Source organism: Camarhynchus parvulus, chromosome 1 (assembly GCF_901933205.1).
Source record: "Camarhynchus parvulus chromosome 1, STF_HiC, whole genome shotgun sequence".
NCBI classification, from domain to species: Eukaryota; Metazoa; Chordata; class Aves; order Passeriformes; family Thraupidae; genus Camarhynchus; species Camarhynchus parvulus.
In genome coordinates this window covers 88,603,792-88,627,629 of record NC_044571.1, presented here as the reverse complement: position 1 = coordinate 88,627,629, position 23,838 = coordinate 88,603,792, and the positions used below count along the sequence as shown (strand labels likewise).

The 23,838-nt window shown below is 55.7% G+C and overlaps 2 protein-coding genes across 9 annotated transcripts; both read right to left on the bottom strand.

Moving 5' to 3' along the window:
* Positions 1 to 342: 342 nt before the first annotated feature.
* On the bottom strand, positions 343 to 10,533 carry IFFO1 (intermediate filament family orphan 1). Of its 8 annotated transcripts, none has more exons than XM_030959462.1 (10): positions 9,851 to 10,533; positions 5,058 to 5,118; positions 4,878 to 4,973; positions 4,511 to 4,651; positions 4,050 to 4,058; positions 3,409 to 3,569; positions 2,808 to 2,928; positions 2,022 to 2,117; positions 1,702 to 1,832; positions 343 to 1,096 (listed from the first exon to the last, which is right to left on the bottom strand). In XM_030959462.1, exons 1-10 carry the CDS (start codon positions 10,531 to 10,533, stop codon positions 994 to 996), a joined length of 1,602 nt encoding a protein of 533 aa, XP_030815322.1. In that variant the 3' UTR covers positions 343 to 993. The 8 variants fall into 8 exon arrangements, with proteins under 8 accessions (XP_030815322.1, XP_030815341.1, XP_030815298.1 ...); XM_030959481.1 differs by having other exon boundaries at positions 2,022 to 2,114; XM_030959438.1 differs by lacking the exon at positions 4,050 to 4,058 and having other exon boundaries at positions 3,409 to 3,593.
* Positions 10,534 to 17,277: 6,744 nt separating this feature from the next.
* On the bottom strand, positions 17,278 to 23,337 carry NOP2 (NOP2 nucleolar protein). The gene is made up of 16 exons (XM_030946352.1): positions 23,195 to 23,337; positions 23,073 to 23,118; positions 22,896 to 22,993; positions 21,521 to 21,786; positions 21,150 to 21,193; positions 20,856 to 21,028; positions 19,899 to 20,098; positions 19,719 to 19,808; positions 19,552 to 19,639; positions 19,317 to 19,457; positions 19,003 to 19,142; positions 18,649 to 18,738; positions 18,241 to 18,363; positions 18,057 to 18,154; positions 17,829 to 17,959; positions 17,278 to 17,739 (listed from the first exon to the last, which is right to left on the bottom strand). The coding sequence occupies exons 1-16, from the start codon at positions 23,298 to 23,300 to the stop codon at positions 17,480 to 17,482; spliced, it is 2,094 nt and encodes a 697-aa protein (XP_030802212.1). The 5' UTR covers positions 23,301 to 23,337; the 3' UTR covers positions 17,278 to 17,479.
* Between the last annotated feature and the right edge of the window lie 501 nt (positions 23,338 to 23,838).

Here is a 23,838-nt window from a genome sequence, read left to right as displayed (position 1 = left end):
CTGCGGTTACACTGAGGTGGGATATGGGACTGAGGGCAGGCAGGAAGGTGCTCTGGGATGCCCTGGTGAGGCAGAAGATGCCAGGAAACAGGAAGAGGTTCACAAGCCAGGATCAGTTCCATTTTTCAATCCTTCAGCCTCTGCATCGATGATGCTCCAGGTTAAAAACAAGGCAGCCCATGCAGCACCAGTGCCTGTTGAGGGCCAGCGGCTCTCAGAACAGGGGTCTCACCACTGTCCCATCTACCATGGGGAGACCCAGTGATGCGAGCTCGGGGTCTGAGGGACCACAGCCCCGCCTGGCCCGCGGCAGCACAGGAGAGGCCACACCCAGCGAAGCTGTAGAAAAGGAAATCGTCCCATTTAATGACCTCGCCCCCGTAACACAGACGTGAGCAAAGCAAAGTGCACAGTGAGCGGGACTCGGCCCCCGCCCCGGAGAAGGCCTGGGAGGCTCGGGGTGCCCGGCACGGCGTGGGCAGTGCCAGTCAGGTGCCCGGCCAGCAGCAAGGACAGGGAGAGCCCCGGGCTCGGTCCAGTTGGCACCAGTGTCAGGTCCAGTTTGCAGGGAGGTACGGCTCTCGTTGGGCTCCGTGAAGCGCAGGGAGGGCAGGGAGGGCAGGTCAGGCGTACCAGGACGGAGGCCAGAGGAGGTGGGTCTGGGGCGCCTGGGAACACGTCCTGCAGAACGCCACCGTGGCAGGTTTGGAGCCTCCCTGCCCGAACCACGGCTTAACCAAAGCAGGGAAAGGGAATAGAGAAGGGGCTGAAGGCAGAGCAGCCCGGGCAAGGGCCCTCAGGTCTATCTAGCTATTCCCACTTGCAAGGTATCCGGTGAGGGGGTGTGTGGGGTCTGCCAAGCACCCCAAAACGGGAGTGAGCCTGGGCGACAGACGTTTACCAGCAGTTCCACGTCCCTGACAGTCTCTCCCAGGTGTGACTCAGGCAACCCCGTGCCAGGAAGGGGGTCCGAGGGAGCCGGGCCTCCCCTCATTATCTGATGGAAGCATCGCTGGGGGGATCACGGTCGGATTCCTCGCTCTCCTCATTGGGGGCTGACTCGCTGTTGGAGGTCGGGGTGAAGGCAGGAGACTTTCTGCAGAGAACAGCAAAGGGCAGCAGTCACAGCATCGCCCAGGGGGAGGGAAAGGACCCAGTTTGGTGTGGGCAGGGGTCACCAGAGCATGAAGGACAGAAGCTGAAGCGCCCTTTGGGCATGTGTGTGTCTGCAGGAATCCCTGGGTGCTGGCAGGGTGTTCCAGAGGACACCATTCCAGAGCATGAAGCAGAGCTGGGGGAGATGCTGGAGGGGTCTCCAGAGCAAGACCTTGACAAGGTATGTAAGGCTAGGGGTCTGTGGAAGTCCACCACAGGGGTCCCCAGCCTGGAGCCACCCTGGCTCCAAAGGCCTTTGGGGACTTACACGATGTCCCTGCACAATGGCAGCTCCTCTCTCCATAGCAGGGGGCTGGCTTCATGTGTGAAAAGTGACTCCCGTGTGTCTCCTGCCTTCTGCAGAAGCAGCACCATGACCTCTGTGGAGGCCAGCCAGGAGTCCAACAGCCTCTGGGAACTGCCCTCCCCCCACACCACATGAGGGCAGGGCAGGAGCTCTACCACGTCCTTCAGCTCCCTCCCACCACCACCACCCCGGCTTCAGACCCAGAGCCCGGGTGTCCTGGTTCTCCTGCTGGAGCTCACCTGTCCCCAGACTGGGTGATGAGCCGCCGGCAAGTCTCCATCTGCACATCCAAGCCTCGCTTCATGCTGCACATCTCCATGTACTCGTGGAGGTGCCGGTTCATGTCATTTTTGGCTGTGGCCAGTTCCAGCTGCTCAAGGGAAACGGTACAGAGATGATCCCAGGGCATGTGGTGCAGGGCAGTGGGCACGGCCAGACCGAGGGCTGTCACCCACATTACCAGTGACCCACTGCAGCACTGTGTCTCCCTCCCCAGGGACCCACTCCCCCATTTCACACCCTTCTGTGCCATGGCTCCCCCACTGCCTCCTTCTCCCACCTCTATCTGGTCGATGGTTTCCTGGTACTCCTTCTCACGGCTCTTGAACAGCGACTCCGTGTCCTTGATCACCTTCTCCAGGCTGTCATCCTGCTGCTGAGGAGAGCAGACAGCAGGTTTAGAGGCAGGGAAGCGTCCAACATGAGGAACCAAAGGCAAGAGAGAGACAAATCAGAGAAAGAACTGCCAGCACTGGGAAAAGAGGAAGAAATATACACAGTGTAGTACAAATAAGACAGGAGTCAGTCCTGTCAACATGGACTTGAGAGACTCAGGACTCGCCACACTGGGCAGTGACCACATCAACCCAAAGAAGCCTAGCATTGCACTGAAGACTTGGAGACCATTCCCGAGCATGAGCCATCCCCAGGGGACTGCCAAGGGCCAAAGATTTGGGATGACAAGGGCTTTGGCCAGACACCAAGGCCTCTCTTTGGGCAGTTTTGCTGCACAGTGGGTAGGTGGGCTGGTGAACATGAGCAAGGATCGCCAGAGAGCAGTCCAGGCAGAGGAATTGTTCCGTTCTGGATGGGCTGTGGCTCTCCTCACATGTGTGCACCCCACCCTCAGCACACCGCTCAGGCTACAGGTCCCTGTCTCTGAAAAGGAGACCTCGACAGGGATGCTGTGATGTATTCACACACAGAAAAGGCAGGAAAGCATCTTGTACAGGTCTGCAAAGGGAAAGGGGCTGAAATCTGGTCTTTGAGAGAGCATCTTCCCAGGCTCAGGCAGGATCGAGCGTCCCAGGCCAAGGAGAGCTCAGGGCCCTGACACCACCGTTACCTCCCCCTGCACCTCTGCGGCTGCAATGGCGTATCCAGAGAAGTCCTCCCAGAGGAGCAGCGTCTCTTCTGTCTCCTCCCACGTGAGGCTGTCACAGTCATCCTCAAAGTCATATTCCCTCCTGGGCACAAGGAAACAGCAGATCAGCACCCAGCAGGAGAGCACAGCAGGCAGGGGGCTGTGTCGGTGCCAAAGCCTTGCACCCGCTCATGGGCAGGGCTGCAGCTCTTGGGGGTCTGGCCAGGGTGAACTCAGGTGTGCCCAAACCCAGCAGCTGATGGGGAAGGGGCTGGTTTTATGGTCAGGAGCCCCAGCAAATCCAGGCACAGATTCCCAAAAGGCAGGACAGGGGGCAAGAGGAGGGGAGCTGGACCAGCTCCCACTCTTGGCACAGGTGGGCTCAGGTCTCCCAGGGGGTCAGTCCCACTGTGCCACAGAGTACAGAGTGACCACTCTCCACAGCAGCATCTCTCACCTCGCCCTCACCCAGGAAGGGAAGGCACAGACCACCCTTGCCCTCCCCACCCCAGGGCCAGCAGGGAGCCTGGTGCTGGAGCCTGGCTGCACACCACGGGCGGAGGTGTGCAGCAGCCGCACTCACAGCTGGTTCAGCATCCTCTGCATTTCCTCATTGATACTCATGGCCGTGGTCTCGTCCTCCTCCTCCTCGTCGGGCTTCCGGGAGGCATCGCTCTCCGACAGCGAGGTGTCCTCGTCGCTGACCTGCCTGCGCTCCCGCTTCCGCCCCACCGAGGCTGGGACCTTAACGGGAGACAAGTGCAGAGACTACAGAAACGAGGCCGGGTCCGAGGGCAGGAGCAGGGAGTGGGCAGGAGATGGAGGGGAAAGGAATGGTGGAGGGACAGAAAGGCAGGGAGAGAGAGAGAAAGACAGAAAGGAAGGAAGAAAAGAGAGAGGAGAGAGAGAGAGAGAGAGATGGGCTCGTTATGATCAGGTTAAAGATGGGTGCAATGGATAAAACATGGTTTTAGCATTTTCTAAAATTAAAGCTAAGCAACTAAAGATGGAATCTATGAATTTGATGAGAAAAAAAACCAACGTGGTTTTACTGCAGAAAAACTCAAATCACCCACCACCCCAGTCCAGAGACAGGGAAACACAGTGACAGAAACAGGAAAAAAGAGACAGTCTGAAAAAGGTGAAACATGTCAATATTTATAGGCCGACCTTTTTAAAAGAAAGTTTAAAATTTTTAAAATTTCTCAACTGAATGGAACTAACCAGTTGCTTCTGTAGGGACAAAGAGCGAGACAGAAAAGCAGCAACATCCAGAAAGAGAAAAGAGACAGAGACAGAGAAGAGAGACAGAGAGAAGATGACGGAGAGGGGAAGGGAAAGGAGAGAGATGGAGTTAGAGACAGACACTCAAGCAACTTGTCTCCCTCCTGCAGCTGCTCCCCTAGCACTGGGGGGTCCCTGGGCCCAACACAACAGGTCAGCAAGAGGGTGAGGGGACTCTTGATGTCCAATGCAACATCTGGAACATTCCACCTCCACTCTGTGCGCTTTTGCTTGGTCCTCCCGAGAGAGACAGACAGCAAGGGACCAAAGGGAGCAAGGGCGAGGGTGACCAAGCACCTCCCCTAGCAGGGGGCTGGTGTTGTCTCTTCTACCTCTTCCTTTGGGATCTCTCCTCCCCAGAGCTGGTGGCTGAGTTGGGAGCAGCAGCGGGCGCTTCTCACCTGAAACATCTTGATCATGTCCTCGCAGTTCCGCTGCTGTGCCACGTCACACAGCTTGGCAGTGATGTCGATGCGACGGCAGATGTCCATGTCCACCTTCATGGCCTTCTCCTGGATCTTGGTGTCCAGCTCCGTGATGTTCTGAACCCACGGCACCACAGGAAGGGGACAAGGGAGGAATATTAGGCAAAACAGATGGCAGTCAGTGCCCCCACATTCCCCCTCATGCAGGACTGCTCCCTCATCCCTGCTTTGCTCACTGTGCCCCAGACCAGCCCTGCCAGTGCTGGATGGAACTGCTTTTCTACACAGCCACGCCACGTGGGTAGGACACTGCTCTGGGGTTGGAGAGGGATTAGGGACTCACATTGCTCATCAGTCCCTTGAAGACAACAAGCTCTGCCTTGAGCTGCTCCACCTTCACGGCCAGCTCCTCCTGGCAAGCTTCAGCCTCCTGGGCTTCCTGCGCCAGGGCGAGAGAGACGTGCAAATCAGCACCAGTGTGGGGCAGCCGGGGCGCAGGGGCAGGGGGAACAGCCAGGCTCACCTCCTGCAGCTCAGTCACCCGGTCCTGAAGCTGGACACGCACCGTGTACTCCTCTTCCCATCTAGGGAGACAAACGCCGCTCAGATCCCATCGGCCTCGCCTCACTGGCTGCCAAAGGGAGAGCACGGGGCGGCAGCTGCTCACCCCACAGCCATCCGAGAGGGCCGGGAAGGAGAACGTGCCCAGGAATGCATGGCCTCTTGTTTTCGGGCCATGGCAGCTGCCAAGCCCCTCGTCCCCCCCAGCCACAAACGCTGCCCCACCCACCACAGCCTGCCCTGTGCTGGGGGGAGCTGGGGACACCGACCGCAGGCTCTGCCGGCAGCTGGGCCGCACACCCACGGCCCCTCGCAGCCCATCAGCCTCTGCCCTGAGCCCCACAGCCCTGGGCCACAGCAGCTCCAGCCTCACAACAGCTCTGCAGATGGACTGGGAAGTTGCCCCCATCTGCATCACTTCTGTGCCCACGTCTGTGTGTCTGTGGCGCTGCAGTTCAGGCTGTCCGGAAGGACAAACCCTGATCCTGACACCGAACCACCCCACAGTGAGAGTGACCACCATGTGCACCAAGGGCTGCTCCTCTGCCTATCCCAGTGCAGAGGGCAGCCACGCTGCCTCGGCAGGGCCACAAGACTCCCTGGCTCCACTGCTGCGTACCAGGTTGGATTAAAGAACACCGTGTCATCCCACAAGGGAGCAGGATGGATTGTGCCACTTTATGCCGGGCTGTCCGGTGGGAATTGGGCTCTGCAGCTTTGCAAAAAGCGGAGCTGCAAGGTGCCCAGCCTTGCTGTACAAAGACACATCTCCTAGCAATTATTATATTACATTTCAGTGCATGAGCTCAACCTCTTGGGTCTCGCTGCAGTGTTGGCCCAGCCCACGGTCTGTTGGGAGGCCATCAAGCCGTGCTGCCCTTGGCTAAATGATGATCCCACAGAGCAGGGGGTTGGCATGAGCTGCTGTGCGGCATGGGGCAGGGCTGCTGCATTCTTACCCAGCTCCTGGCTCTTCTGGGAGAGCCAGATTTTTCTGAGAAAGCGAGATCACTCTGGGATAGCAACCAGAGCTGGGCTCTTCCTGGTGCTGTGAGGTCTGGTTTCTATTTAATGCCTGCAAGCACCAACACAGACACTGTGACTCTGCACAGGGATGTGAAAAATCTCTCCTCTCACTTACTCACACCAAGTTTGAACAATAAATCCTAAGGTCTAGGAGGCCAGAAAGCATATGAAAAGCCCACACATTTGTTATCTCGGGGTATCTGGACAATCTGACGACGTGGGAGAGCCCTGGCTTGTGAATTTCTGAGCTCTTAAAGCTAGCAATGCTGCTCCTTACTCAAACAAGGACAAAAGTGTGCACTCCTCATGTTGGTGTTGGATCCATACCACAGCTTCAGAAGGGAAATCAAAGGGTGTTTCCATCCCTTTGGGGAAAGAGAGATGAAGGGAAAAGAAAGGAGAAAGTTAAAAGGTAGAATTGCCCTTATATGGGAACTGCTCAAACAAAGCCTCCCTCCCCAGGGACAAAAACGCCTTCCACCGCAATAAAAAAATTTCAGCATCTTGGTGTGGCACTGCCTCTTTTTTGGTCCCCGCCTCCCTCTGGGTCCCTATATATCCCACACTCACTGGGGATGTAAAGCAGAGCTGCAAATCCTGGTAAGAGCTCATTTCACACTGATGCTGTGGAAGACAAGTGCAGGTCACATACACACCGGCTTAGAAGGCAGGAGAAAGCAGCGACTCACCCCACCAGGGACAAATCCATGCACCCATCCACTGCAAACCTCCCTCCCTCATCTCCTGCCTGGCTCCTTCTGCCCTGCTCCCTCCTGCAATGCACCACTCCTAATAATAACCTGCCTGCAGCACTGCGCCCGCAGCCGCCGCAGGTCGCTGCCAGCTGGAAGCAAGGCTGCCCTGCACAGCCCCACGGCCACCCGTGTGCCAAGGGGACAGGGGGCTGCTCCTGCACTGCTGCACAGCAACAGCCTGCCCAAAGGCAGGCAGCGAGGGCAGGAGGGTCCCAGCAGCACGCACACCTGACCATCTCCTTGCCAGCTAGGGGACAGCTCTCCCAAAGCCAGGGATGTGGAAAGATGAGGTGCTGTCCCTGCCAGGTGTCTCCCTTCAACAAGTCCACTGAGAAAAATCAACAATTCCCCCATCCTTAAAATCCTGCTCACTGCCACAGGCACTGGGGGGCTTTACCCCATCCTGCAGGGTCAGTGCACACCAGGGCTTTGGGCTGCTCGGGGCCTGAGGCTCTGCTCATCCCCCCTCTTGCCACGTCTGAACTATGCTGGAGCTCACCTCAATGGGGATGGCCCTGCAGCCTGGCACAGCTCCTCAGAGGGCAATCACAACAACAAAAACCTTCTTTAAGCACTTTAATAAACACGGGGGCTTACAAGAATGATGGAGAGACTTTGTACCAGACCTTTTGCTGCAGTGACAAGAGGTGAAGGTTTTAAACTGAAAGAAGGTACGTTTAGATTGGACATAAGGAACAATTTTTTTATTACAGTGGTGAGACACTGGAGCAGGCTGCCCAGAGAAGTGTGGATGGCCTATCAGTGGAAATGTTCAAGGTCAGCACTTTGAGCAACCTGATCTAATGAAAGCTCACAGCAGGGAGATAGGACTGGGTAACCCCTAAAGGTCTTCTCCAACCCAAACCATTCTGTGACTCTAACACACCGTGTTGTAGCACTGCTCACTCCACACCTCCAGGGTGTCCTTGCAACACCCAGGATTAGAACGACTTGTGCCTAGAAGTAGTAGGTGTAGCAGACAGCACAAACGTGACGAGACTCCCAGATCCCCAGCACTTAGCAGGTCTGTGTGATACTCACAGGCACCCTTTGCCCCTATCCAGGCCATCTAATTTCAGTCTGCTCCTTCCAAGTGCAGCTCCTGTGAGCCTCTCTCCTGCTGCTGCAACTATTCTCACCTCCTGCTGCACTGCTCCAAGTGCTGTGGGGCACAAGGCAGCAATGCTGTCCTGGTCAAAGCACAAGCTCCAGCCCCCAAGCCATGGGTGAGAGAACTGGGAAGTCCTGTGTTAATATGGCCTCTTCCATCTGTCTCCAGGCAGGTGGCAAAGGCATGACACCAGCTGCACCGTCCCCATGGCAGATCACAGCCCACCGTGGCAGGGAACTCTCAGGTCCCAAGGGATGTTGGTGTCAGCCCCCAGCATGGAGAAGGGTGTGGAAATGGAATCCTTCTGTCCCATTCCCCTGTTTGGGACCTGGCTGTACCCGTCAGAAAGTTCCCAGTGCTGGATAGGGTCTGGGGGTGGGGTCTGCTTTCCCCCAGCTCCTGGTAACACACTCCAAAAATAGATCTCACCAATAACATTGGCTCACAGCAGCTTGTGGTGCCCCCCCATCTCACCCTCAGCAGTCCCTCTGTCACCCCCTCTGCAGCCTTCCCTGAAGCTCACTTGCCAGAGCAGGACAATCCAGCTCAGCTCTCCGTTCTCCCAAAGTTTCAGCAGCACCAACAAACCCAACTTGGTCCCCCCTCTGGCTCACCCACTTTGAGGCTCAAGCTTTCCTGACCAAAAAACTGGCTTCAGCTTCCCGCTCTCTGATCTGAAAATGCAATGCAAGGAGCGTTGCTCCCCTCTGGAGAAGGAGCCTGACCACTGGCTTAATAATAAGAGGCTTTAGGTACATGCAGCACTTGGTGGGAAAGAAGAGATGCCAACTCTTCCTTTCCACGTGCCTTGCTCAGTGCCTTTGGAGCATCTGGCAGGCAAGTTGGCTCAGCCTAAGCCTTATAAGCAAAAGCATAATGTGTCATCTCGGACCCCAGCCTCCATCCTGGCACTGGAGCCGTGGCCGTGCAGAACGGGTCGGTGGCACAGCTCCCGTGGGGAGTTGGGTGTGGAATCACAAACTTCCTAACTGCTTCTTAAGCGTCACAGCGTGACTTCTGAAAAACCCCAGAGCAGTGGCTCGGGTGGTGTCAGTCACAGCGCCGCTCTCGCCCTGACCCCGCCACGCCAGCCCAGCCTGAGCTCATCCTACGTGCGGATCTCGGGAACCGGCCTGACACACAGCCCGAGGCGAGAGCAGCGGCCACGCTGCACGGGAAAGAAGAACCGGCCAAGAGATTAGCTTTGCATTCTGCTTCACCCTTCTCCAAGGCACATGCCAAGCCACAGCTATTTTGGGTCGGGAGGAAAGCCCCCGAGGAGTGGGGTGTCCTGCCTCGGCTCTCTGCTGCCGAGGGGCCAGCTGGAGAGCGCTGGCGAGGGAAAGGGCCTAGGAGAGGCCAGCCACCCTGCTGAGGGGCTTCTCCACACCTCCCGACACATCCAGAGAACTCTTTCCTTCCCAGCAGCCTTGTCCAATCCAAACCCGCTCACTGCTGCATGTCCACCTTCCTCACCTACTTTCAGGCTGCTCCTCCTCCCTGAGCATTCCCCTTGGCTTTAAAACACGGTTCCTGGAGTTGTTCCTTCCCTGCCTGGAAAAGCATTTCTAGTCCCTCATGCCAGGTTGGTAAGATGGAAAAAGGCTCAAGGAACATCCCGAGAGAGTTCGCACACCAGGTGCCAAGGAGGAGCCCCAGGCACAGACAATGCTTTCAGGGCTCCACATTTGCCCCATCCTGCCTGCAGCCTGTGCTCCCGAGAAGTCCGGCCAGGACTGTCGCCTTCCCTCCCGGCTTCCCCCTCACATCGCCCACCAGGCAGAGCCCTGCAGCCTCCCCGGCGACAGTCCCGGTCCCCCGGGGATGCCGCTGGTGCCCCTCGCTCCCGCCGCCCCTTCTCACCTGCGCTTGTACTCGTCGCGCTCCCTCTTCACCTTGGCCAGCACGTTGTAGAGGGCTCGGATCTCGGGGGTGATGGTGTCGATCTGCACACCCACGCCGTCGGGGTGGACCCAGGAGACGCCGGGTCCCTGCACCAGGGTGGTCTCGGGCCCCGGGCCGAGCCGCCGCGCTTGCGAGAAGGACCAGATGGTGCCGGGCATGAAGCGGGAGCCGGCGGAGTAGGCGGAGGGCTGGCCGGGACCCCCGGGGCGGGAGCCGGGGGACCCCAGCGTCCGGGCCGAGCCCAGCCCCAGCCCCGGCCCCAGCCCCAGCCCCAGGGTGCGGATGGGACCCACGAAGCCGGTCTGCACCGCCTGGTCCCGGCGCGGGGGTCCGCGGCCGCGGCCGCCCCCCTCCTCCAGCGCCTGCTGCAGCTGCTTCTCCAGCTGCCGGTTGCGCCGCTCCAGCTCGTGGACCTTGGCCAGGAAGCAGCGGAACCGCAGGTTCAGCGTCTTGAGGACGCTGATGTTGGAGCCCAGGTCGTTGCGGAGGGCCATGGCGGCGGGCGGCGCGGGGAAGGGGCCGGCGGGCGGCTCCCCGCCCAGGGGCTCGGCGGCGGGCGGCGGCGGCGGCAGCTCGGGGCCCGCCAGCCCCTGCTGCTCCTGCGGCAGGAGGAAGAGGTTGGGGCCGAAGAGCGGGTTCATGGCGGCGGCGGGATGGGGCGGGGAGCGCCGGGCGGGGGGATGCGCCCGGCCGGCCCCGGCGGCGGGGGCGCGGCTTCCGCTGCGGCGGGGATGCGGCGGCGGCGAGAGCCGAGAGCCGCCCCCGCTCCCGCCCGCTCCCCGCCGCCGGCCCGGGCGGAGCGAGCCGGTGAGGGGACGCGGCAGAACCTCCCTTTCCTCTGCCGGCCCCGTCTCTCGCCCCGCCGAGGGGCGGCTCGGCCTCCCCGGAGGGTTTCGGGGCGCCCGGAGCGAAGGGACGCGGCCCGGGCCAGCGGGATTCCTGGAGGGAAGTCCCTCTCCGGCACCGCTAGCTGAAGCCCCGCCTGTTACCGATTTCCGTAACTAGCCCAGCCGCAACACAGTGTGCTTCTGCCTCCTTTTTAATATTTTATTCTTTTTTTTCTTTTTGCATAGAATTGAGTGCTTTCCCAGAGCTGCCTCCCTTAAAGAAGGCAGAACTTCGCCTCTGCACCCCAAAGCCTCTCGTTATGCTCTCTGGAGCCCCCCAAGACAGCCCCTGCCCCTGCTGTGCCCGCAGCCCGCCTACGGGCAGCTGCCGCCGGACAGTGGCGAGCCAGCGGGCAGGGGAGGCTGTGTGGATAGAGGAGCCTCTCAGATATGCTTGGCTTGCAACCGGCTTCCTCCTTCCTTCTTCACAAAGCAGCCTCGGCTCTTGTTTCATGTCCCTTATTCCAGCCTACTTTAGGTCATTCCCTCTCACCCCCTGAGCCCGACCCCAGGTGAATTCTGCAGAAAGCGCTGGCGTCGCCCCTCACCCCATTAGCCGGTGGGAGGAGACTGCGCACAAATCGATGGCTACATAAATACTTTATGGCTGTGGACACCTGTGTTCCCTTGTTTTCTGTGTGCTCCTGGCCCGTTCCCCCGGGACTTGAGGAGCTGAGCCGAGCGTGGCACTTGCGCAAAGCGGCCTCTGATGTGTCAGCTGAGCCATCGGCAAGGGGTGAGAGAGCAGTGGGATGGAATTCAGAGATGCCCAGCACCACGCTACACTGAGCTCTGTGGAAGGAGCTGGGCACGCTCCAGTGGGGCTACAGCCCTTCCCTTGGGATCAAGAGGTATGGCTCAATCCACACTGCCAGGAACTTCCCGGCTCCACTGAGGATGGCCAGCTTTGTGAGTCTCTCTTGACTGAGAGTCTGCCTGCTGCATGTTCCCTGCTGCTTCTCCTCCAGGGCTACAGGTCTCCTCCATCCCTCTATTACTGTTCTGACATCCTGACCTGGGAGCAGTCCAAATCAAATCTGTTCCCCTCTCTCACAACTGTGTCCAGCATCAGTTGTATCCTGTGGCCTGCCTATCTCCCCTGTCCTGCCCACGACTCAAGGCCCCCCACAGCAGCCCCCAAGTGCATTTATCATACTTCCTCTCCCACCAGTAACCATCTGCATCCTCCCTGGCACACCCATGACACTGGAACCCAGCTGGATTTCCTCTGAGATGGGCTTAGGTTGGGGAAGAAGTGAGCTTTCCTCTTCTGTCACCTCCTTTTTGACACTTCTCAAGCAGATGTTCCTTTGCTCTGCCTCTGACTAGGGAGGCTGAGCAGTGGAAAGCAGTGCTTTTATCTAGGGAAAGGAGGGTAGGAAGGCTTTCCTCATGGGCAGGCAGAAGAGATCCCCATCTCCCAAAAACCAGCGCTGTAACAGCGGCTGGTAGGGAGCAATGTGCCTGGCAGCAATGCTACCAAATAAACACCCAGGGAAAAGAGAAGGACAGATGGACAAGAGGGATCCCAGTCAAGAAGCTTGTTTTGAAGCAGCAGTGACAGTTCCAGCTCGGAAACCTCCCAGCATGTGACTTTCAGCCACTGCTGACTCCCTCCTTCCTGCTGCCACGTCCTGTCACCCGCCTGCCACGCTGCCACAGCCTGCCTGCGTGCCTGGCAGCTGTGCCAGCATCCTCCCCCCTCACCACTCCTCCTCTTACCCCTCCACACCCTTGCACCTGGGTGAGCAAGGTCAGACTGGGGGGATCTGCTGCTGCTGCATGCAGCCAGTGAAGAGCACAGGTGAGAGCAGCACCACAAACTGGGCAGCAAGTGCCTTCCCAAGCTCTGCTTGGCCTCTCCTGTCCAGCCAGGGAAACCCAGCAAGTGGAGCTGATTAATGAAATGCCAGTGGAGGAAGGCATTGCCATCCATCAGGAAAAGGTTTTTTTACCAGCAAGCCAGCACTGTGCCGGAGCAGGTGATGGGATCTCTGTCTGTGGTGGTTCTTGGGGCCAGCTGTGCAAATCCAGTGATGTGAGCTACTGCCAGGACAGCCCCACTTACAGCAGGGACTGGGCTGCAGACCTCCAGCACCTCTTCCCACCAACACTCCTGCTGCCTCCTGGACAGGAGGCAGTGTGGAGCCTCCTTTTTCCTCTAAATTTGTTTGCTTAGGATACTTGCTGGGGTAAAGGATTCCTACTGATGCAGAAGGTGACTGGGGCAAAGGGCCAACTTGTTCTAGTTATTCCTGCAGAAGCCCAGAAATTAGAGACAATCCTGCTACCCAGGGGCCCAAAGCACTCCTCCTCTGGGCCTCAATCTCACTGCAACACAACAGCACCTTCTCCTCATCTTCCCCTCTTGGTTCACCTAACACTTGGCACTTCTCCAGACCCTCCCACTGCTCCTGCTCCCGCTTTGTCAGCTTAGGGTCAACAGTGGCACTGCTGGGCTGCAGCTGCTGACATGCAGAGCTGCTTGTTGCAGCTCTTCAAATCATTCCTGTGGCCAATGTGAAAAAAGACATTTACTTGCACACGTGGTGGTATTTATTTTCCACAGATTTTAAGGCCAAGGAAGAAGCACTGCATTTTCTGAGCCTGTGCAAACCAGACAGTGCAAATTCCTGTAGTTCAGATCAGGTACTCGTGTGGGACTCTGTCTCTAATTGCTGACAGCACAGTAAAAAGAGATTAAGCCTCTACCACTATCCTCCATGGGCAAATCAAGGTAGGTTCCCCAGCTGCAAACCCCTATGAAAATCATCTGTCTTCTTTGCCTTTGCCCAGCGGTAACATCCATTACCAGGCTGAGATGCTCCTCCTCTCCCGGATCTCAGAAGCTCTTGGTAGCTAACACATCCTCCTTGCAAAGGTACTTCATAGGTGAAACCTGTCCAGATCAGCGCCACAGCTTTCACAGAGGCTCCTTTTGGAAGGCATAGGTCTTCTTGGTGTGTCTGTATCCCATCTCCCTGCTCCCCTTTCCCTCCAAGTACCTCAGTGGTACCTTCTCCCTTGCACAACACTGCTGAAGTATTTCTGTGTAAACTCTCCAAGTCTTCCAACTTCCAAGATTCTTCACTAAAACTGACCCATAAAATTGCTTCTATCCACAACCAGAGGGAGGTGTTGCAATGCACACTTGACTTTTGGGCCTAGCAAAGTCATCAGCCCAGTCAGCTGCCTGGATTTGGGTGCAAAAGTGGAGAAACTGGTGCAGAGGAGCAGTTGCCAGCGGCAGCTGGGTGATGGCCACATGTAACACATAGAAATGTTCCTGTCTAACAGCAAAGGAGGGAATGGATTTTCTTCTAAAAATACATAAACACCAGTCCAGGAGGGAGTTTTGGAGCCAGGTCTTCGTGAGAAGGCAGCTCTAGGCAGTGCTAGAGCTGGGACCCAAGTGACTTTACCTTCTCAGCAGTTCCCCCCGACCCCATCAGGCAGGTGGGACTTGCAGACATCCTCCCCAGGAGCTCTCCACATGCTCCCCAGCAGGGATGGACAGCCTGGGGGAGCAAGACCCACTGATGGGACTTTGGCCATTTCTGGACTCAGCCCCTACAAAAGTGTCTGTATCTCTGGGTGTTATGTGCAATGCAGTGTGTGCAGGAAGATCCAGACTTCATACCCAAGTGTGTCCCTGAAATGTGCAGGGCAGGATTTCAGCCCCTTCCTCAGGATACAGGCAGACATGAGGCAATGCAGCCAGAGGCAGCCTGCCCAGCTGGGAACAGACATTACAGCACATGACATCACTGGAGTCAGTGACCGACCCTGTCACTACTGGAGTCTTTCCATTACACACTCGTGTCCCCAGAAGTCATTTTCCTTCCTGCACCAGCCCAAGGGTGCAGCAGTGCAGGGCTGCCTCTCCCTCCCAGCGTGCAGAGGGGAGCTGCTGGAGCCTGCAGGGCAGGAGCTGCCAGCTGGATGTCTTCTTTGTGCCCTGATAAGGCTTCTCCAGCAGACTCCTAGTTTGGGGAGAAGGACAGCATACAGCACAGTGGAACAGATATCACGACTCCTCTCAACAAGCTTTTAATCTATGACAGCATTTTTACCCCTCAGATCTGCTTTCAATCCTTGCTCTGCCTCAGTTCTTGCTTTGCTGTGTCTCAGCTCCTGCAAGCCTCATTATCAGCAGCTTTCAGATATTAAAACACATTAAAGGAAGGTACTGAAAGATGATCCAGCAGTCACATTCTCCAAAAATCTCAGCTTTCAGGTAACAAAAGATTCCCAGAGTAACAAAGTGGCTGCAAGCACAAGCCTAATGTGACCACAGCCTTGTACCAGAATGCAGAGAAAACCACCGAGCTTTATCCCCGGCTGCTGCATCCCCAGTACTGCCTCTGAAACTCAGTGGTGGCATTTCAATGTCACACTCAACATTATCTCTCTGAGCAGTGATAACTCTAACAGCTGAAATCAAGAGCAGGAGATCAAACCACCAAAGAAAGATGAAAATTTATCTCATCTCTTCCCAGCTATAACAAAAGGTTTGCAGGCAAGCCAAGTGATTGGAACAATACTCAGCAAGAATGTTTTCTTGACACACTTAAAGCAGCAGCTATTCCTGCATTTCAGGGCTGAAATTCCACCATAATTTGGACATTTGCTGGAAAACAGACAGTTACCTTGGGATCCCAGCCAGGAGAACTCTATCCCTGCTGATGGGGTCATCAGGATAAAGTGGTTCTCAAGCTGGGGCTGCACACTCACATAGTTTCCTCAGCAGGCAGCACCAAGAACCCGAGACAGATCCTCATTGCTCCCAAAAGGACAGGCCCAGGGCTGAAAGAGGCTCCTGCTGCTTTTCTCACCAAAACTTAGGGTGCATTTGTCTTCTCTGAACATTTCCCAGTTTTACAGCCTTTATGCAGATGGGGGGTACTAGAAATGCAATATTGAAGCAGTAATTCTTTCCCTTGGGTGCTGTTACACCTAGCATTTATTTAATTATTCTGAAAGATGCTGAAATTCTTCCCCTGGGTCCTCTGTATCCAACAATCCAGACTTCAACACACAAACCCAAAGTGAGACAGTTGCATTCAGAGGCTCCTCCCTGACCTAATTCACATGGGGAAGCATGGGGAAAAAGTCAGTTTTCAACTATGAAGATACTTGTTTAATGGCTATTGAACACCAAATGATAAAGTCAGTTCCTCCCTCCACTCCAAACAGGGTTATAGTAAATAAATCACACAGATAGATAAGCCCTAAAAAGCAGAAGATAACAAGGTCTGTAACAAAGACCAGGGCTCCTGAGACACTGAGAGACAGAACCATTACAGCAATCACTCAAGTGCAACCTTGAGGGGCTTCAGCCAGAAACTTCACAGCTGATAAAAAAGCAGCATTATCATGGGCTTCGTGGGAAAGGGCAGATCTGCAATGGGATGTTTGAGGGAAACTGCAGGAGCATGTAAAGTTTATTATGCAATGTTTTAAGGAAGATTATGGGAGCAAAACTTACTATGGGATGTTGAGGGGAAGGATGGAAGGAGGCAAAAGGGAGGCATCATGCTAAATCAGGGAGAATTGAGCATGGGAAATGGAGAGAGGAATAAATAGGAGCCAGTCACACAGAGACTGGCTGCTGCCTGCGTGGCTGAGCCCTGCTCCCAATTGCCACCATCTGGCCTGGCCTGGCATTAGGCTAATCCCAGCACGCATGCACGCTGCTGGCCCCTTAGCTAACTGCAAGCTGGGCTAGCCTGCAAACAGGAAAGGAGGCTGAGAACCAGGCAGCTGACAGATCACAAGCGTTAGGACCAGCTGCCAGTGACCCAGCAAAGTGTGGGCAGAGAATCCACCAGCACAGTCCAGGTTTGATGGGCCCAGGAGCAAGAAGAGGCTTAGGCCTTTTTTGCTGTTCATGTTTTTAAGTGCTGTTTTGTGTTTCCCTGGGCAGCCACCACAGCAGGTTCCCTCAGTTTCTGCTGATCACTCTGTGCCTGCTGGCATCCATAGTGAGTGGAAAGCTGCAGCCTCACGTGCAGCAGACCAGGACATTTAAATAGAAACAGCCCAGACCACTGCTCGCTGTGTCCCAAGGAGAAGCAGCTGCAGCTGGGTGAGCACAAAGGCAAAAAGAACTTCACTGTACAGCTCCACAAACCAAAAGCAATCCCTGCTCAAGTCTGAGAGGCCAAGAACTGAGAGACTGCTGGGGATAAGAAAAATGGTGAAATGGGGGCAGTCACAAGACTGAACTAAATGACATCAGGGAAGTAGGGAAGCACTGGGCTAGAGCCTTGCCCAGACAAAGCACTCAGCTGACAGCTCCACACAATACAGCCTTCATGCAGGCAGCAAGGATTTCAGCTCCCACTGCTTCTTCACAAACATCCCCGTTGTAGGGAATAAGGACAGACACCAAAAATGCCAGAGCATCCGCTGGGAGCAAGAGGGGTTTCTGCTGCAAAGGAATAAGGGGACACAGCAGAATTCTGTATTTCGTGTTCCAATGAAAAAGAACAAGACTTGAGCAAGAGTATAAAACTTTTAATGGGTCAGTGCATCAGTCCTTGATGCAAAGGGAAAGGAGCAAAGGGGGCTGTCATTGTCCCAGGTGCTCAGAGCCGCAGAGATGATCTGCACAGAGCAGCAAAGTGGGGGTACACACAGAGCTGCAGCAGCCTTTGCTCTCCAAGTAAGGGCCCAACACGTGGAGAAGCAGTTCCTCTCACTGTCCATTAGCTTTCACTCTATGCTTCTTCTTCCTGGTAGGGACTTTAGGCCGCATCATTTTGGGAGAGGGCCGGACAGCCTTCAAGGGTCTCCTCTGTGCTTGCACCGAAAGTTTCTTCTTCAAAGCAGGCTGGGGCAGCTTCTGCTCTTTGTCAGCTTTTGAGCCCTCAAGTTTCTTCTTTTTTGGCGGAGGCTCCATGATGATGGTATCAGGGACAGCGGACGGAGCTGCCGCTTCCACAGCAGGCTCTTCATCTGAAAGGAGAGAAGAGCACTGTGAGAAGAACCAGAGTGGTTTCTGCAGGGGAAGCAGCCAGCTCAGCTGAGCTCCAGCACTACATCACCTTTCTGTGCCTGCGGGATGGCATTGGAGAACTTCTTGAACTTGGCGATGAAGAACCCATCCATATTGTGCGTGTGCGGGTAGAAACGCCGCGTGCACTTGAGGGACGGGTGGAAGCGACGGTCCTTGAACCTGGAGGAGGAAGAGGGGTGAGGAGTGATAGAACCCCTCTGCCCAAGCCTGGCCACCGAGGAGCTATCACACGTGCAGCTTGTGACCCGGCACGCACCTGGTGAAGCCTTCCTTGCCAAAGTCCAGGCCTGTGGCCACCAAGCGGACATTGCGTTTCTTCAGAGCATAATCCACAACCCACTCGTTCTCCTCCACCTGCCAGAGGCCAAGCATTAGGATCCAAAACCCACTATGTCCTGAGGAGGAGGTGACCACAGCAGATGATGGTAGAAGGCACTTACCATGATGGAGCAAGTGCAGTAGACAATGTAGCCCCCTGTCTCCGAGGCAGCATTGACTGAATCTATGGCGCTAAGAATCAGCTCCTTCTGCAGGTGGGCACAACGCAGGATATCCTTCTCATCCTGAGGGAGAAACAAGGTTAGGATGCCACAGGCACAGGGAAGCACCCCAGGCCTCTGCTGTGGATGAGGGAATGACAGGAGAACAAAGCACATATAATGTACAAGAGTCTGGAGTCTTCTGCAGAAGTAATACCAAAACCAGCCCTAGTACAACACACAGCTCTGGTATATGACACAGAATAAGAAAGAAAAGGACAAATGTATTGTTGGTATCTCTCAAGAACAAAGCTGCCCCCAAAGGCCTTCCTCTCATGACTCATACTTGAGTCTGCACTTGCCACCCACCTTGTTGGTTTTGACAGCAGGATCCTTGGAAATGACGCCTGTTCCGCTACAAGGAGCATCAAGCAAGACACGGTCGAACCCTCCAAGAACCTACAGGAAGATGTAGATTTGGAATTATGCTCACAGGTGGGGACTCAAAACAAGGCCAAGACTACAAGGGGAACCAGAAGACTGGGAAGGCAGGAAACACTCCTTCTCCCTCTTCCCTGTCCACCTTCCTGTCTTTGTATCAAGTAATGGCCACAATCCCCAGCAGCTCTGTTCATCCTGCTGTGGCAGGAGACTCTGGAGAGCACAGCTTCACTGAAGGGACAGCACAGCAGCTCTGGGTGAGCACTGCAAACAGGAACGTACCTTGGGGAACTGGCGTCCATCGCAGTTACTCACAACAGCGTTGGTGACTCCCAGGCGGTGCAAATTCCCTACTACGCTCCGGAGCCGTTCGGCACTGCTGTCGTTAGCCAGGATCATCCCTGTGTTCTTCATAAGCTGAGCTGCCAGAGGGCAAAACACACCAGCAAGGGCTGAAAACCTCATGTGCTTTTGATCCAGCGACAGTCACCCCCTCCTTTCCTCGAGTTCAGTCACCCTCTATTCCCTCTTTCTGTGTGGACCAGTGGAAACTCCCCACTTGACAGAGCATCCCTCCCAAGGCTCCAGGGTGGTACCTATGTAGCTGGTCTTGCCTCCTGGGGCACAGCACATATCCAGGATGCGCTCGTTCTCCTGTGGAGCCAGCGCCATGACAGGGAGAAGACTGGAGGCTCCTTGCAGCATGTAGTGTCCAGCCAGATACTCTGGGGTGGCACCTGGGCAGGGAAGGCAGAACAGAAGAGATGAGACGTGAAAGAAAGGGAAGCAGGAGCGGGTGAGCTGAGCCCTGCAGGGTAAAGGGGATCTCACCGATGGGCACAGTGGAGTCATAAATAACAAGTCCCGTTTTGGACCACTTCCCCAGGGGGTCAAGATTCACACCACGGTTGATGAGAGCCTGCAAGGCAAGGAGAAGGGACTGAGACAACCCTCTGGGGGACAGGCAGTTCAGGGCACAGCCACTGGCTCCTGCTCACCTGTGCCAGGTCCCGCCGCCGCGTCTTCAGCGTGTTGGTGCGAATGGTGACAGGGCGCGGAACCTCGTTAGCCTCCAGGAAGTTTACCAGCTGGAAGGGACGGAGAACAGAGATGGAAATGAATTCTCACAGAGGAAGCCAAACCCCCATTGGTCAGCTGCGGGCAGGGCAGGATCCCACCTCAGGGAGCGGGAAGATGTCCATGAGCTTGGTGAGCAGGAAGTCGCTGTAGGAGTAGTAGGCGGCCATGTCCCGGCGCAGCAGCGCGAGGTATTCCTGCCGGGAGCGCCCCTCCTCCCGCTTCGCCCCAAAGTCCTGCAGCACCTCCATGTTGCCCTGGATGCGCTGGTGAATGACATGCAGGTCGGGGGGCTCAGCAGGTGGGAACACCGTCAAGGAATCACCAACAGCCAAGGAACTTGCACAGGGGCTCTTTACAAGTACATGCGCCACAACAGAGCCTGCGCCAGAAAGGCTCTGCTGGAATACTGCTTCCATCAGAGCTCAGCAGGTGCAGGGTTCAAAGGATTAAACCAGACAAAAAAAGCTCACCAGGCAGAACTAGAGAGTGTTTAAAAGAATTACTTTAGATAAATGGAAAAAAAACCCAACCCAGCAAAAGAAGTGTTATAATACTGAAAGCATTACCTGCAGCAGAAAAAGAGACCAGAAGTTTTCCAAGGGCAACCAAGAGGTATAGAGGAGAGTAAGAAGGGAGGCAGGAAATGAAAATCACCAAAGTCCAGCAGCAAGCACTTTGGATGCTAGAATGTCATCATCCTGACTTCATGTCATCAGAAACTCTGGGAATGGGCTGCACAAACACCCACCAGGAAAATCAGGGTAGAGAGGAACAAACCACATAATAAGTCATCCATATGTATTTAGGACTAGAAAGGAAATGAGGGCAGGTTCCAAGCCCCATACAGGGCGTCACAGATTTCCTAACTGTGCTATACAGAAGCACAGCATTATACACTATCTATTAGGACAGTTCAGCTAAAAATACCTTGTCATGCACAGACACTTTTGCTAAGCAATATGCATGATAAAGTCCAAGTGAAGCTCTTTGGTTGTATCCAGGCCCCGTGCTGCATCACGCACATGGCTTATGGATGTCATAGATAAAAAGGATATCCTCCTTCTCAATTTCTTCACTAGTTGGCAGTTTAAATTGTTCCTCTATATCCAGGTTGAGCTGCAGATCTGGGCCCTCTTCTTCCTTCTGTCCCATTTTCTGCTTGCTTGCCTCCTCTGCTTCCTCTTCTTCCTCCTCTTCCTCTTCGCTGTCATCTTCACTGAGGCCTTCCCTAAGGACAAAGAACAGGATTACACAGATGCTTCTCAGCTACCATTTCTTAGATGGCACAAAAGACAGAGGAATAACAACACAGGCTCCTCATCTACCCAGGAAAGGCTCTACACACTCACCTCTCAGGCTTCTGCTTCAGGGCAGCTTTTTCAATAGGGAGCAGCTAAATAAAGACAAAAGATTAATCAATCAATCAATCAATCAATCAATCAATCAAAAAACATCCACAGTCGTCCCCTGGCTTCCCACCATCTGTGAAATTTACTTGCTCTCTTTAAAAGGGACAACAAACAAAAGCCTTGAATGTTATGCTGGAATCAGCTGCTAAACTTGAAATCATTCTTGTGAAGGAAAGAAGGGGAAAGTTCCCCATCACCTCTCCATCCCCTGCCACTAAAGCCATCCTTTCCCCCCAGGAAAGACCCAAGGAGTCCCTTCAGCCAACAATACCCAAGTATTTCCTGTGTAATTAAGGGCAAGAAGTTCCTACCTCTTCTTCCTCTGATGAAGAGGCACCATAATCATCCACCATCTCCTCGCTGCTCCCATCCTCCTCCTCCTCCTCCATCTCCCAGCCCTCTTCCACCTCACCATCACTGGATAACTCCACATGGCTTCCTTTAGGCTGGGTTTTCTTGGCTCTGGCTGGAGCCAGCCACTTGGAATTGCCATCACTGAAGCCAGAGCGGCCACGGGCAGTCTGTCCTGCTGCCTTTACAGCACGTTTCTCCTTCTGTGGGGACAGCTGCTCTTCAACTAGAGAAAGAAGAAGCATTCAAAAAGTTAGGCATTATTTCCAAAATCAGCTGCTCTGCTTTTCCAGTTGTTACACAGAAAGGCCTTAGTCCAAATCCTGAGCTGCCTGTCCAGAGGGAGGGACGGCTTGCTCTCTACATCTCATAAAGTATCAGGCATATTCTCACCTCCCCAGTGGACATTGCAGGAGACCTAACTAGAATTACCAAATTAAAACACTGCCACAAAACTCTTATGGTATTTGCTCTGACATATTGGCAGTACCCTCTGCCCTGAATCCTTGTCTATCCTTTCTTCTTTCTACTTGAAGAGTTTCCTGGGCTACACAAGATGTAACACAAAGACTTAGAAGCCTCAGCTATAAAAGCAGCCTGCAACAACCTTGCTGTGAATGGAGGATAAGTAAAAAATGGACTTAACAGGCAGAAGAGAGACCTTTAACAAGTTCGTCAGACAACACTGCCTCCTGACATGGCAGCCACCAGATATCAGACAGAATTCATTGTTATTATCTATTAGAGAGAACCCAAAAGAGGGCCAAGATGAGGAAGGGTCTGGACAGGAAGCCTTGTGAGGAGCAGCTGAGGTCACTTGGTCTGTTCAGCCTGGAGGAGACTGAGGAGAGAGCTCATTGCAGGCTGCAACCTTCTCATGAGAGGAAGAGGAGGGGCAGGCACTGATCTCTTCTCTGTGGTGACCAGTGACAGGACACGAGGATACGGCAATCAAAGTTGCGTCAGGGGAGGTTTAGGTTGGATACCAGAAAAATGTTCTCCATCCAGAGGGTGGCTGGGCACTGAAACAAGTTCCTAAGGAAGTGATCACAGCACCAAGTCCATCTGAGTTCAGTAAGTGTTTGGATAACACTTTCAGGCACACGGTGTGACTCTTGGGGTGGTCCTGTGCAGGGCCAGGAGCTGACTCAACTATCCTTGTGGGTCCCTTCCAATTCAGGAAACTCTAGGATTCTGTGATTTAAGGTAATGAAATTCCACGTGTCCTTTGCCTTGAAAACGACGCCAGAGAAGGACGGTGGCGGCAGCGCCCGGGGGGAAGCAGGACTGGGGACCGCCGGTCCGTCAGCCCGGTTCGGACCCGCTCCCACTCACCTGTGGGCTCCCGCTCTCCCTCTCCTCCTCTTCCTCCTCCTCCAAGCGGCCTCCTCCCGGCCGGGCCGCCGCCCGCTCCCAGCCGCCTCTTCGCAGCCCTGCATCGCGAGGGAAGCAGCGATCAGCCCCAGCCCGGCCCGCCCGCCCCAGCCCGGCCCGCCGCACCGCCCCCCTCACCTCCTTCTGCCGTGACTGGAGAGCTTCTTCCTGCCGCTCTCGGGCTCTGCGGGAAGACACGCGGCGGTCAGACGGCGGCGGGCGCCGCGGGGAGGCGGCGGGCCGGCGCAGGCCGCACTTACCTGGCGGCAGGAAGCGGGCCAGCTCCACCTCGGCCCCGCGCTGCTTGCGGGCCTTGCGCCCGGGCCCGCGCTTCTCCTTCCTGCTGGGGTCGAGCTTCCGCCCCATGGCCGCGCCGCCGGACCCCCGCGCGCGCCTCCGCCGCCGCACGTGCCGCGCTCCTCGCCGCCCCGGCGCACGCGCCCGCCGCGGGCCCGCCCCCGTACCGCCCACCGCCATCGCTGATTGGCCCCTGCCGGCAACGTCACGGCGCGGGCCGCCCGCCCCCGGGAACCGCCGTACCGGGAAGGGGCCTGCCGGGGCCGGGAGGGAGGCTGCAGTCCCAGGAGCCGCCGGGAGCGGGGCTCCTGCCGCAGGTGCTCACAGGCGGGGCCTGCAGCCAAGGCAGGCAGCAGAGAAAGGCGTGGTGCAGAGGCAGGGGGGAAAGGAGCTACAGAATCAGAGACTGTTAAGGTGGGGGCACAGAGGTGTAAAGATGATCTAACCCAACACGCATACCAGGGGTAGGGACAGCATTCCTGAGACCAGGTTCCTCAAGGCCTTATGGAGCCTGGCCTTAGACACTGCCATCTACTGCCCTTCTCAGAGGCGCAGGAGACCCCAAAAGCTGCTCTGATACAGCAAAAAGCCATGACTACATCTTCTT

What these genes read in the sequence shown, in the direction of transcription:
- IFFO1 (XM_030959438.1), bottom strand. Translation starts at nt 10,533, where the DNA reads ATGAACCCGCTCTTCGGCCCCAACCTCTTCCTCCTGCCGCAGGAGCAG. An exon ending in ACATGATCAAGATGTTTCAG is followed by an intron (nt 3,594 to 4,510) that starts GTGAGAAGCGCC and finishes TCGTTTCTGTAG; the next exon opens with TCTCTGCACTTGTCTCCCGT. An exon ending in CAGAGGATGCTGAACCAGCT is followed by an intron (nt 2,929 to 3,408) that starts GTGAGTGCGGCT and finishes CCTTGTGCCCAG; the next exon opens with GAGGGAATATGACTTTGAGG.
- NOP2 (XM_030946352.1), bottom strand. Translation starts at nt 23,300, where the DNA reads ATGGGGCGGAAGCTCGACCCCAGCAGGAAGGAGAAGCGCGGGCCCGGG. An exon ending in TGAAGAAATTGAGAAGGAGG is followed by an intron (nt 20,099 to 20,855) that starts ATATCCTTTTTA and finishes CGGTGTTCCCAC; the next exon opens with CTGCTGAGCCCCCCGACCTG. An exon ending in TGACTCCACTGTGCCCATCG is followed by an intron (nt 19,458 to 19,551) that starts GTGAGATCCCCT and finishes TTCCCTGCCCAG; the next exon opens with GTGCCACCCCAGAGTATCTG.